This window comes from Primulina huaijiensis, chromosome 10 (genome assembly GCF_012295235.1).
Source record: "Primulina huaijiensis isolate GDHJ02 chromosome 10, ASM1229523v2, whole genome shotgun sequence".
Lineage (NCBI taxonomy): Eukaryota > Viridiplantae > Streptophyta > Magnoliopsida > Lamiales > Gesneriaceae > Primulina > Primulina huaijiensis.
Window position 1 is genome coordinate 709,257 of NC_133315.1, and position 14,756 is coordinate 724,012.

The following is a 14,756-nucleotide window of genomic DNA, read 5'->3' on the forward strand; positions in this document are numbered from 1 at the left end:
TAACTAAAAAAATTCGCATTAAAAAAAGAAGATATCTCTAATCATTTTCAACCCACCGCGTGCCATTGAATCATTGATTTTCTTGCCTTAACAACGTTACTAATTGAGACACATATTCATGGATGCTTCATTATTTTGACTTCTTACAAGTTTCATTAAACACCCTCACTTCTACCTAGTGTGTGAATATTATTAGACATGAAAATCTCGAAAATTTAAATTATCGGAGTTGGTTAGAAGAAGTCTAATAAAATCAAAACATCTTAGTATGTTTTCCGTGCGACCACGAAAGTGTGATTGAAACATGACGTTTGACTTTTTATAAGATTTTATTTAATTTAAAATATTAAAATCACGATATTATAATTTTAGTAAAATAATAAACATTTGCCCATATTATGCCACGTGAGGTTGAGTAAACCCTACAGAATCATTATTTGAAACAATATGTTAGGTATTTATGTGAACGATTGATTGGTTTCAATCGTCTAGAAAATATATTAGGTCAATCGATAGTATTAGATTTGAGTTCAAATTTCGTTCCATCGAGACTAATATGTAGGTATTAGGATTTGAATTGCTTAAATCTGAGATAATAAATAAATAAATTAATTAAACTACATATAATTTTAATAATTAAACATAAATTATTGTGTTTCTATTTATATTTTTTTGATTCATAAAAAATTTGTATAACTAGTTATAATTTTACTTTAAAAAGTGGTTCAAAAATATTTTTATATAATTAAAACTAGTTTAATTTTTAACTCACACAATTAACAAAATTTAATTAAGTTAACCCTACTAAAAAAATTATACTGAAATAAGAGAATTCAATTATCAAATTGTATAATAGTGACCAAACTGAATGAAAAATGTAAAATTGAATTTAAATGATTATTTTACACATTTCAAAATTATACATAATAAATAAATTGAATTTTTAAAAAATCGTATAAATCGATCTTATAAATCAAATTATAATAACATAAAACTGAAACTATGATCGAGTTTAAATGTACTACAGAGGAGTAATTTTTTACTACTTTAAAAATTCTTTTTTATCAAATAAAATGACTTGTCAAGAAAAATGTATTAAGAAACGCGTAATCAATGACGTATGCGAAGCCACGTTGGTGGAAGGGGGTAGTCTGGGGTGGAATCTCCTGTGTCTCTTGAATAAATACCCATGTGCATCAAAATAACCAAGTATAAAATATAAATTCGAAATATTTTGTTTTTTTTTTTTCAACTTTGTGATTAAATATTTGTATCCAACTCTCTCTATATTATACAAACTAAATTAATTATCTCACAAATTCAAATTTAGATCCACCATAGGATCAAGTGGCCAATAAATTTTTATTTATTTTTTACTATATATAACTTTTTTAAAAAATTAATATATAATTAACCCGACAATTGATTGAAAATAACATGTATCTTAGTGGTAGACATAAAGAATTTATTATACCCGAATTTGAATCCTACCATACTCAAAAATTTTCCCTTCAACCTATTTTCCCTTCTTCCCATTTTTTTAATCGAATTTATCCTTTAAAATAATATAAAATAAAAAACACAAACAAATAATAAATAAAAAAAATGAGAAATTACGCTTGATTCTTGGCCATTGCAATTCATCATGAGATATTTCTCTTCTAAAAAGCAGATTAGTCGAAAATAACTATGGAAAATCAAGCGAGCATAATCTTTTAAATTTTAATCACGAAATTTATTAAGTTGTTTTTAGCTTGTTATTATTAAAAATATTTGCGTGGTGCTATCTCGAATCTTGAATTGAAAATTGAGTCATGTTGCCATTTTTTGGAAGAAACTTTGGTTTTTCTACGTCTTTTTTATTTTATCTATTGAAATGAATGATGATGTTTCTTGTCCTATATCAGAGACTTGAAGGGCACAACGGAATAAATTTTGTGATCAGGAATTCAAGCGATGCAATACACTTGATTATATTTTTTGGATTAGAAAATATGGAGATTACATAAGCATATTTATAGACCTAGTCTCACATTTTTCAAGACTTATTAACTCCACACATTAACTAGTTATTTAAACTTCCTAGATGGCTTTCAAAGTACTAGTAAGCCAAATTTGTTTATTTATTTTTATTGTGTTTAGTATTTGCTTGTAATTTATTATATGGAGTGAACGTTCCTAAAATTAAGAAGACTTATTGTAAGTCAAAGGAGTGAAAAAAATCACACCTTACACAATCACCACATATTTTGTTTTATAATTTAGTAATTGTAATGTTGTCTTGATTAAATTGATTAAATTTTATTTATTTGTATCAAGTGTAAATTTTATTTATAGAGGAAATCTAATACAAACTGTGCAAATGCTTACTCTTTCGGTTTCTACAAGTACAAATCGATCATTCAAATTGAAGAATATCGTAAAACTAGGCTTCAAAGCGAAATGAAATATGTTTTTCTTTCGAGTATTTGGATGATATTTATTGACAAAAAATTGCTAAAAATATTTGTATTGATGCTATCATTGGAGACTTTGAAATTTTTAATAAACGTCCAATTTCTTTTAGCTAAATTTTTTTTGTTTAAAAACATATATATATGATGCTTAGTCGTATATAAATTGTTAAACATTTGTCTTTTTTTCTTTGAAACGTTTTTTTGTCTTTTGTTAGTGGTTCCTAAAGCCTAAACCCTAGACCAGCCCATGCTCACAATAATTTGACAAAAATCAGTACAATACTAATTACACCAGCTTGCTTATTTTACTAGACTTGGTTGCAATAAATATTTACCAAATTATAAATATATATGTAAAGTATCAAAGTTGGTGAACTTTTATAACAAGGAAATTTGTAAATGCATTTTCTAAAAGTTAAATGTGAGAAATGTGGCATCGATATAACAAGGGTTAATTCAGTTTTTCTTAGAAATATTTTCACATCAAGTTGAATAGGAAAAACTAAATGAAGCCGGTTCAAGTTTAGGAATTTATCGAAGAAGATGTCTTTCACCTTGAACAACTCTGCACACAACATCTATATCGACGGACAACTCGCACTCACTCTTCTCGAACCATTCATCTTTCCAAAAGGACCAAAAAACTTTACAATTAGCTCGATGCCTTTTAAAATTCTGGACTCCTCGCCAAAATAGAAAAGCAAATGCTAATGCAAAGCAGAACGTTCCAACATGCTCGTTGTGAATTACATATCTTGAGGACAAGTTCTACCATGCTATGCTTTGGAAAATCATGTATTTAATGAGATGTTATTCATTTATGGTGTTTAATCACTTGTCTCGTATCTTTGTTCATCAATGATATGACACTTATTTATTGAATATGATGAAGCATATCTAAATTGTATATCCAATAGATGAATGTTATTTTATTGATAGACTTAGTCAAATATTAAATAAAAAAATACACATAATCAACTAATATATCATTTTTCGCGTCGAATGATATCTGAAATAGGAGGAAAAAATGGTCTTCACATATTAAACACATGTAATGTGTGTACACGAAATATAAATAATTTAAAATAATAATTTTTTAATTGATTGTGGAGAGCACACGAATCAAGCGCACGAATTCGAGAAGTATATTATAACCACCGCAAAACGCCACGTGGCGCGAACCGGCCTTCCTCAGACTCGCCTCCACCGCTGCAATACACATGAGATCTGCCCGCAACCCCATGCCACCCTATCCCTATATATACACGCACTCATGCAACAGACTTCTCATCCCAAGTAATATTTATCACGTCCCCTTTCCACTATTTCTTGATTCTGTGTTAGTTATCATTCAAGATTCGTTTGGTTTTTCTGCAAAAGATTTTTGTTGGAAAATGGCTAGTTCTACGCTCACCGGCTTGCTGAAGCATGTAGCCGGAGTATTCCCTTCTCGGAGAGCCGTCTCAGTCTCCGGGAAGTTTGATGTCACCCACTCACGCCTGAATCAGATAGTGGAGGAAGCCGCCGCTCAGCTCGTCGCCGCTGGTGTGAACCCCGGCGATGTGGTTGCGCTTACTTTTCCCAACACCGTAGAGGTGAGTTTTCGAGATGGGTTCTCTTTGATTTGGCTGGAGGCGTGTTTGATTCTTGTTTCCTCGTGTTTCACGCTCTTTCTGTTTTGGGTTTTTTGTTAAAAAAAATAATCTTTTTGATTTGGTTGTTGTTCTGGTTTAATCTTGGTATTGATTGAAGAATTTAATGAGCTAATATAATTTAATCTCTGATCGCAGTTTGTGGTGATGTTTCTGGCCGTTGTTCGAGTCCGGGCCACGGCGGCGCCGTTGAATTCGGCCTACACATTCGACGAATTCGAGTTCTATTTATCAGATTCTGAATCAAAGCTTCTTCTCACGTCGAAAGAAGGGAACGAGCCTGCTCTGGCCGCCGCCGCGAAGCTCCACATCCCTCATATCTCCGCCGCTTTACCCGCCGCTGACTCAGAAATCATACTATCCCCATCTCCAGCCGGGGTAGACCTCAGCTCCCTGTCTGAACTCATCAACCACCCCTCTGACGGTGCCCTATTTCTCCACACCTCCGGCACCACCAGCCGGCCAAAAGGCGTCCCTTTAACCCAGAATAATCTATACTCATCTGTACAAAACATCAAACAAGTGTATAGAATCACTGAATCAGATTCCACCGTAATCGTTCTTCCCCTGTTTCACGTTCACGGCTTGTTAGCCGGTTTATTGAGCTCCCTCGGCGCTGGAGCCGCCGTGACTCTTCCCGCTGCCGGGAGATTCTCCGCTTCCACCTTCTGGTCGGATATGATCAAGTATAAGGCCACTTGGTACACCGCCGTGCCCACTATCCACCAAATCATATTCGACCGCCACCTTAGCAAACCCGAACCGTTTTACCCGAAACTCCGCTTCATCCGGAGCTGCAGCGCCTCATTGGCGCCAGTGGTCATGGCTCGGCTAGAGGAGGCGTTCGACGCACCGGTTCTAGAGGCATATGCCATGACGGAGGCTTCCCATTTGATGGCTTCGAACCCGTTACCGGAGAATGGCCAGCATAAGCCCGGGTCGGTCGGGAAACCCGTGGGTCAAGAAATGGGGATATTGGATGCAAAGGGTGTGGTGCAAGGGGCCAATGTCAACGGGGAGGTTTGCATTAGGGGTCCAAATGTTACTAGAGGGTATAAGAATAACCCGGATGCTAATAAATCGGCTTTCGAATTCGGATGGTTCCATACCGGAGACGTTGGCTTCTTCGACTCCGACGGGTACTTGCATCTTGTTGGAAGGATCAAGGAGTTGATCAATCGTGGAGGTAGTTTGTTTTTTTTTATATCTATTTTACTTGGCTTATTCTTTAGTAATTATGTTCATTGTATGTGACATTATTTTTACTTAAAAAATGTGTAGTTAAGACTTGGTTTACATTAGAATTAGAGTGGATCTCGTATGAGACAATCCGTGAGACGGGTCAACCCTACCCATGTTCATAATAAAAAGTAATACTCTTAGCATAAAAAATAATATTTTTTCATGGATGACCCAAATAAGAGATCCGTCTCACAAATACGATCTGTGAGACCGTCTCGCATAAGTTTTTGTCTTAAAATTATTATGTGAATAGGGTCATTTAGTTTTAGTTATTATTCCCAAGTTTGGTGTCCGATTATCTTGATTCTTGATTAGCTGACCCTTTACTTTGTGGTCCGAGTTTATGGTTCATATTATATTATAATATAATATGATGTTAAAAAGATGAAGGTAGGAACATTGCGTGGTCAATGGTATAATAGTATATGTTCGTGATTCTCATGGAAAAAGTCGAACATTGTGATCAAATTTCCTTTGAAGTTGCATTGATTATGAAAGTTCCACAACGTTTTGGAAATTTCAAACTATTAGATAGAAATTTTTCGACCTATAACTAAAGCATATCATATATAAATGACATGAAATTTTTCGACGAATACAGGGGAAAAGATATCGCCGATTGAAGTTGATTCCGTTCTTTTGTCCCATCCGGAGATCGCTCAGGCCGTTGCGTTCGGAGTTCCCGATGATAAATATGGTGAAGAGGTAAAAAAAAAATCGCCATTTAGGCCAAATCTTTCTCTGTCTTGAATTTGAAACTACGTGGTAGTTGTTTTTCGTGGTTATAGTTTAGTGTCTTTTTCAAAGAGTACAACTTTCCGCTTGCAAACAAAAGTAGTCACGATGAAAAACCGCCCACTACTTCGAAAGTGACCCAGTATGATCTTTTGTTTGCACAATTGACTCTCGAACATGGTTGCTCGTGTCTTGGTCATAAAATAAACTTCAAGTGCACGCATCCCACGAAAATGAAAATGACAAAATAAAAAGAAGACTTAAGTTCGAGTTCGACATAGACTGAAATTTCTCACTCAGCGGTTATGACTTCTGTGCCTATTTTTTCAGATTAATTGCGCGGTAATTCCCCGAGAAGGATCAAACTTGGACGATGCAGAGGTTTCAAGGTTCTGCAAGAAAAATATGGCTGCATTCAAGGTCCCGAAGAAGGTTTTCATCACGGATTCGCTCCCGAAAACTGCTACCGGGAAAATCCAACGTAGAATTGTGGCTGAGCACTTCCTTGCACAGATTTCTACTGCCAAGGTTCCCAAGTTTGGAGCTTAGATCCAGAAAAAGTACAACCAAATATGCCCTTCAGTTCTGTATAATTGTCAAGAATGTAGCCTTAAGCTCTATAGGGAATGAAAGATTGTAGCTTGCAATGGGAAAGATTAATATTTCTTTATTCTTGTAAACTCTGACGAAGATATATGAATGAATATTTATTTATATAATTTATTTGGTGCAAAAATCGTTGCCAAGAACAATTTATAATGTATAAAATTTTTGATAATCCTCCGTCGTGGCTAAGCCTAGGGAAAAGCTTCAATCTCAATTTTTTGAAGTCCAAATGAAAAATGGAAAACTTGTTCAGATGAATCCCACACAACAAAATCAATTATTCGCTCTCAAATTTGTAGATCAGACAAATGCCCGATAATTTACGGAAAACAGAGAGCAAAACCTACAATTTAATTCGGTCAAGTATAGAGACAAAACGAATCAAGTATTGCTTTCAGGAATAAGCAAATGTCGTCCAATAAAAGCACATAAAGAAACATTTTCAGGGTAGGTAGAAATCGTCAAGCAAAAGCAACGAAAACAAGCAGGCTGAAACAAAATTAAATGTGATCCACACCCTAAAACGCACAAAACATTGGAATACTAGAAACATGGCTAGAATTTACGCTTCCTCCTCAACATCCTCTTCGTCTTCATAATTATAGTTTTCCTCTGCTGATGCATCTTGGTATTGTTGATATTCAGAAACCAGATCATTCATGTTGCTCTCGGCCTCGGTGAATTCCATCTCGTCCATGCCCTCTCCTGTGTACCAGTGCAAAAATGCCTTCCTACGGAACATAGCAGTGAATTGCTCGCTGACCCTACGGAACATCTCTTGTATCGAAGTGGAGTTGCCAATAAATGTGGATGCCATCTTGAGTCCGGTGGGAGGAATATCACATACGGTGGATTTAACGTTGTTGGGAATCCATTCAACAAAGTAAGACGAGTTCTTGTTTTGAACGTTGATCATTTGTTCATCAACCTCCTTGGTGCTCATCTTGCCACGGAACATTGCTGAGGCAGTCAAGTAACGGCCATGGCGAGGATCAGCGGCACACATCATGTTCTTTGCATCCCACATTTGTTGGGTGAGTTCGGGAACGGTGAGGGCTCGGTATTGCTGTGACCCACGAGATGTGAGCGGAGCAAACCCAACCATGAAAAAGTGAAGCCGAGGGAATGGGATGAGGTTGACAGCAAGTTTACGGAGATCAGAATTGAGTTGGCCAGGGAAACGTAGGCAGCAGGTCACACCACTCATGGTGGCTGAAATCAGATGATTGAGATCTCAAACTGTTCAACAAAGATCATCATTAACGCCAATAAGAAAAGTCAAGTTTTGGCTCAAATTATCAAAATTATAGCAGTTGAAAAATCAACAAGAAACATGCCTCTAGGAATCTAACAAGTAAGTGTGTGTCAAATCAGAAAATAACGCAAAAATGTCAACATTAAATGAGCTACTTCATAAGCTACAGAAGAACGAGCACAACCTAGCAGATACTCATCATATTCGTGGGCATCGAGAAGAATGAACAAGCAAATACAGCACTGAACACTAGGAATTTAAACATTTATGCTTGATAAAGAGATACAAAAGAACATTAACTTACAGCTTGGAGTGGTGAGCTTAAGAGTTCGGAAACAAATGTCATAGAGTGCTTCATTATCCAACACCATGCACTCATCGGCATTCTCGACAAGCTGATGGACAGATAGAGTAGCGTTGTAGGGTTCAACGACAGTGTCCGACACCTTAGGGGATGGAAAGACAGAGAACGTAAGCATCATGCGGTCTGGATACTCTTCCCTGATCTTAGAAATAAGAAGAGTTCCCATTCCTGATCCTGTTCCACCTCCCAGAGAATGGCAGACCTGGAAACCTGAAAATGGAACACGAAGAAAACAAATTTTGAAACAAAACAACAAAGCAAAGGAATAAACATCCACCACTCAAAAAGCACTCTCAACACCTCATGTAAACACGATCTTAAAAATTCAGTCATTTATAACAATATTAGATGATAAACAGAACATGGAAAGAATATAGCGAAGACAATTAATGGGCAATTTCTTCTTAACCTCATAAATTTCATAGGAACTCAATGATAGGTCATAGACACCACGTAGGAAACAATGCTCATAATATTTTTTCATGTCTTCATACAAAAGCATAGCTACAAATAGCACAATGGATATATGTTTTTACACTATTGACATCAGGATTTTTATCTGAACAGAAATAGATTTGTGAATTATGATCACTAAAGTATAGCCAGATCAACAAAAATACTGCAAAGGAACTCAGAAATGACATTTTCTCCAAGTATCAGAGCCAAAATAAAAATATAGTCTCTAACGAGATCTACAAAATCACGTTAAAGCCCAACAGAAAGAATCACTTAATTCAGTTCCAGTGCGTTGTCATTCAAAAATTACCTACTAAAACAAAAAAGAGTCCACAAAGCAACATAAATCTTAGGCAAAAAATAAGCATTTCGAAAAACAAAACCAAGACAAATTAAATAATACCTTGTAAGCAATCACAATTCTCCGCCTCTTTCCTCACCACATCGAGCACCGAATCGATCAACTCCGCTCCCTCGGTATAATGGGCGAAGGGTCACGCACCTCCCTCGTCGGGGAAGTTGGATATCACGTGACACGGTGACAGGAAGTATTTTCCAGCCGGCAGACCAATAGTATTGCGAATGAATACAAGTCCCATACAGAGTACTTCTCAATACAATTTTATAATGTTATGATTATCAATAAGTAGTATGAATGAATAATATCTAATATAAGAGTAGGTGTTTTATGAGACGGTCTCACGAATCTTTATCTGTGAGACAGGTCAACCCTACCGATATTCACAATAAAAATTAATACTTTTTCATGGATGACCCAAATAAGATATCAGTCTCACAAAATACGACCTGTGAGACCGTCTCACACAAGTTTTTGCTCAAATATAATAAATGACTACCAATAGTATTGCGAATGAATAGTAATAAGTATAATATTAACAATAAGCTAAGTATTATGAATGAATACTATCAAATATATTATAAGTGTATTTTCTAACAAAATATAGATATCATATGAGCAAAATCAGGTATTTGATATCTAAATGTAGATTAAATTTAGTATTTACTTATGTTTGATGGTGAGGAACATGTTTTTTTGTGTGTGTATTAAATCACATTAATACTTCACCTTAAATGCATATTCAATGGAAACTCCAACATGACTTTGTTTATGATGACCACTAAAACATCAAATGTAACTTCGAACAAAATATGATTATTAAATGAGCCAAATCAGGTATTTTATGTCCTAATTTAGGTACTTCGTATTTTAAATTTATTACTTACTTATATTTAACCGTGAGAAACATTTTTTTTTGGGTATTAAATCACACAAATACTTCATCATTATGCATCTTCAATAAAAATTCCAACATGAATTCATTTATGGTGATCACTCGAACATCAAATGTATTTTCAAACAAAATATGTGTATCAAATAAGTCAAATCAGGTATATGATGTATCAATTTAGGTACCTTATGTTAAACTAAGTATTTACTCATGTTTAGTTGTTAGTTGAGAATATGTTTATTTTTTTGTATTAAATCAAATTAATAAATACTTCATCGTAATACATATTCAATAAAAACTCCAACAATAATTCGTTTATTGTGAACACTCGAACATCTTGTGTATTTTAAAAAAATATAGGTATCAAATGAGTCAAATCAGGTATTTTATATCTTAAATTAGGATTTTTTTAGGTTAAAATAAGTACTTATTTGTATTAGATTGTGAGTGGAGAAAATGTTTATTTTTTGTATTAAATTATATGAATATTTCATCATGTGCATCTTCAATAAAAACTCCAACGGACTTCATTTATAGTGACCACTCGAACATTAAGCGTATTTTCAAACAAAATATGAGTATCAAATGAGAGAAATCATGTATCTATTATCCGAATTTAAGTATTTTGTTTTGTTAAATTAAGTAATTACTCATATTCAATGGTTAGTATGAAAACATTTTTTTATATATATGAAATCATACCAACAAAAATCCCAGTTCAAATGTAAGTTGAACGGAAAAAATCGAGTTTTGATAGTCTAATATAATTCAACCACAAAATTGGGTCCCGCTTAGGGTAAATTAAGTACCAAAAGCCTAAAAATTTGTGCATTTTTAAACCATTGTTGAAAATAATTTGACATAATGTACTTGTAATTGTAAGAAACCACACAAAATCACAACCTAATTTGTTCCAACCACTAAAAATAACAGTTTAATGATTAATACATAAACCACTTAATAATACATCTCTCAATTGCAATTACACAACAAATATCCAACTCTTAATGGAATAAAGATTTTAAAGTTTTACATATATATAAGCAATAAAGTTTGATAACAATACAATGTTCTTGTTGATACAAAACAAAAATTAATCACATAATTATAATACAACGTATGAGACAAACAAATGATAGACTTGTCGATGATTAGAAATATATAGAATATTATGTTGAATTTCATTGTCATTTTAATTTTTTCATTGGTCAAGTAATGAGCAAGCAAATTAAATACGATATACCACTTTAGGGGGAAAAATATATGTAGGCCCCATATTAATATTCAAACTTGTTTTCACTCGAAGGGTTGGGATAAGAATGAACTGGACCCAATTTAACATAATGCAACTAACGAATTTTGATTCAATAAAATAAAATTATTATTTTAGACAAAATTTATATATTTTTTTCAAAAATATTATAGATGCAAATATTTTTAAAAATATCATATTTTTAGAACAAATTTTATATTTATGAAAATTATATTTTCGGTCTTATATAATTTATCTTTTTGTGATTTTGATCTTCTAGATTAGTTTTAATTCATAATTTTTATTATTATTATTATTATTATTATTATTTACAATTTTAGTTATTTNTAACTTTCGGCCAAAGCAAGCAAGGCAATATCTTCAATGCTGATGTTTTATGCCAATAGCACAAGCGATTCCTGTTTTATTATCTTTACAAATTTGCATTAAATGAAAAAAATGTTTCATTTATTATATTAAAAAAGTAATGCTTAACAGAAAGTTGATGTTCCATATATATTATTAACATGGGAAAATAATTGATTAATTAAGTTCTTAATTTTCTACGTTTTTTCTTAAGTAGGTTATGATAAGGTCATCTCAACCGAATTATAATCAATTAATAATTAAGACCAAGACATTTAATAAATAATCCAATCCAATTTTCGAAAATGTTATTTTTGTTATTTTAGTGAGTATAGAATAATAATTTCGGTTCAGGTGTTTTGGAAAATTTTAAACTTAACATTTTAATTATTTTAGTGTGAAATTATTATTTGGACTAACATTAAGTAGAATAGTTGTTATAGTAGCTAGGGGTATTTTATATATTTAGAAAATCGACTTTTCATGTAACTAAAACGGAGACTTGTTTTTAATCCTCGACATCATAGTTTAATGTGTGTTCAATCATTGTTAGATCTTGTGTCCATAATTATTTTTCGGATGAAATTCGGTATAAAACATTGAAAGTATGGAACATATATATGATATTGCTGAACAAATTGTTTTAGATCTGATAGAAAAGATAAAATTTTGAGTATAAAATTGGAACAACTATATTAATATTAATAATTACTACACTTGTCTGTGTGCTCAAAATATCATATGTTAGTACCCAATCTGAAAGAGTTTATACTGAAATATCATATATTAGTATAACATATTTAATATTTTGTAGCAATTTTCATCCAAAAAAAGAATCATTAATACAAATTTTTTTTATACATGTCTGTGTACTCAAAAATCATATATTAGTTTCAGATCTGCAACATTTAACACTCAAATATAATATTTTCAAGGCTTTTTTAACCGAATATCATCTAGAAAAATGTGTCATTGATATCAAAATATTATACATGTTTGATTACTCAAAAATCATATATTTGTTTCAGATTTTCAATTTTTTGTATTAAATTTCATCCGAAAAAACACATGTGGGTCCAGGGGTGCTGAAACATTTTTTGGGTTAGTCATACACTACATAAAAAAATCGTTCTAACTGAGACTGTATACACATTTAACTATTGAGATATGGATTTATTGATAATTTGCTCTAATTAAAATGAATTATTTTACACATTAATTATAAAGGACAATATGAAATGTCCTTATGATCACTACTACAAAAACGGCAAACGACAACGGATTTTATCCGTTGTCGTAGCCATTTAAAAACTGTTGTAACTGAGGGTGTTGTTGAAAGTCCGTTCAACGCCAACAGTTTTTATCCGTTGTGGTAGAACCGTCGCAAATAAAAATAGCGACGGTCGTGATTGCTACCCGTCGCTAATTTTAAATTAGCGACGGTTACAAAAACCGTCGCTAACTAAATCAGCGACGGTAAAATTAGCGACGGTAGCAATCACGCCTGTCGCTAATGTTAGCGGCGGTCATCTTTCAAGAGTTCCGTCGCTAATTTGTTTCGAAAAATTAAAAAAAATACTTTTAATAATTTAATAAATCTAAAAGAAACTAATAATCCAAACTAAAATCGTGTAAAAGAAAAAAATTTTAAGTGTTATAAAGTTCGTGTAAAAGAGAAAAATTTTAAGTGTTATAAAGTGGTTAGAAAAATTTTACGTGTTGTGTGAAGTGATAAAATTGTGTAAGATAAACAAATTTTAAGTGTTGTGTGAAGTGATGAAATGGTGTAAGAGAAAAAAATTTTAAGTGTTATGAAGTGGTGAAAAAAATTTTAAGTGTTCTGTGAAGTGATAAAATGGTGTAAAAGAGAAAAATTTTAAGTGTTGTGAAGTGTTGTGGAGGAAAATGGAGATATTTATAGACAGTTTGCGACGGGTTTTGGGTTAAACCGTCGCTATTGGCGACGGTAAATGATAAACCGTCGCCTATTTTTATTTGGCAACGGTTTGGATTCAAACCGTCGCTAAAATTAGCGACAGTTTCAAAACAACGTCGCTAATTTTAGCGACGGGTTTGTCAAAACCGTCGCTAAATTTAAAGATGCGACGGGTTTTTTTAAAACAGTCGCTAAAACTAGCGACGGTTATTTCAAAACCATCGTCAATTTAAACGTAGCGACGGTTTTGACAAACCCGTCGCTACAATAAGCGACGGTTTTGGAATAACCGTCGCTAAATATTGCAACGTTTTTCAAAACCGTTGTTGCTTGTCAAAAAAACCATGCTAAAATTAGCGACGGTTATTTCAAAACCGTCGCGAATTTAAATATAGCGACAGTTTTAAAAAACTGTCGCTAAAATTAGCGACGGTTATTTCAAAAACCGTCGCTAAATATTGCAACGTTTTCCAAAACCGTTGTTGTTTGTCAAAAAAACCACGGTAATCGACAACGGTTTCTTAAAACCGTTGTCAATTGTCCAAAAAAACACGCTAAAAGACAACGGTTCATAGAACTGTTGTCGTTGACCCAAAAAAAAGCTCAAAGACAACGGTTCTATAGAACCGTTGTCATTGATCCCAAAAACTGTTGTCTTTGACCCCAAAAAGACAACGGTTTGTCTTTGACCCCCCAAAGACAACGGTTTTTTCTTTGCCCCCCAAAAGACAACGGTTTTCGATAAAACCGTTGTTAAAAAACATACGACAACGGTTTTTGTGAAAAACCGTTGTCGTATGTGCATTGTTGTATGCAGAATTTCTTGTAGTGGATATGTTTTTCTTTCTAAAGATGGATACATTTGGATTCGATTAGACATCATTCCAAATTTGATATTTTGACGTACAAGTCATCTGCTTTATGATCCCTTTCGGATGTTGTAAAACTCGAAATTTTTTTAGCATTGTAATTAAATATTCGCATTCCTCAAGGAAATTTTAAGAGCATAAGATTTTGGATTCTAATACAAGTGCATGATGATTGGAGAATATTTGGAAATCTTTAAGGTTGAGTATATATACACATGTGAATGTTTATTTTTTAAATTTGAGTATGAAGTATTGCAAGATTGGAAAATTATCATACAAGGTCTAGAAAAATTAATGCATGGATATTACTAAATCGA

General features: G+C 33.1%; 2 protein-coding genes across 2 annotated transcripts; both read left to right on the forward strand.

The window, feature by feature from the left end:
* The first annotated feature begins 3,728 nt into the window (after positions 1 to 3,728).
* Positions 3,729 to 6,804, forward strand: LOC140985565 (probable CoA ligase CCL9). Its single transcript, XM_073453416.1, has 4 exons — positions 3,729 to 4,051; positions 4,247 to 5,294; positions 5,952 to 6,055; positions 6,416 to 6,804. Exons 1-4 carry the CDS (start codon positions 3,851 to 3,853, stop codon positions 6,632 to 6,634), a joined length of 1,572 nt encoding a protein of 523 aa, XP_073309517.1. The 5' UTR covers positions 3,729 to 3,850; the 3' UTR covers positions 6,635 to 6,804.
* Positions 6,805 to 7,350: 546 nt separating this feature from the next.
* Positions 7,351 to 7,668, forward strand: LOC140985566 (uncharacterized). The gene is given in 1 exon segment (XM_073453417.1): positions 7,351 to 7,668. A coding segment is annotated over 1 exon segment (318 nt).
* Positions 7,669 to 14,756: the final 7,088 nt, after the last annotated feature.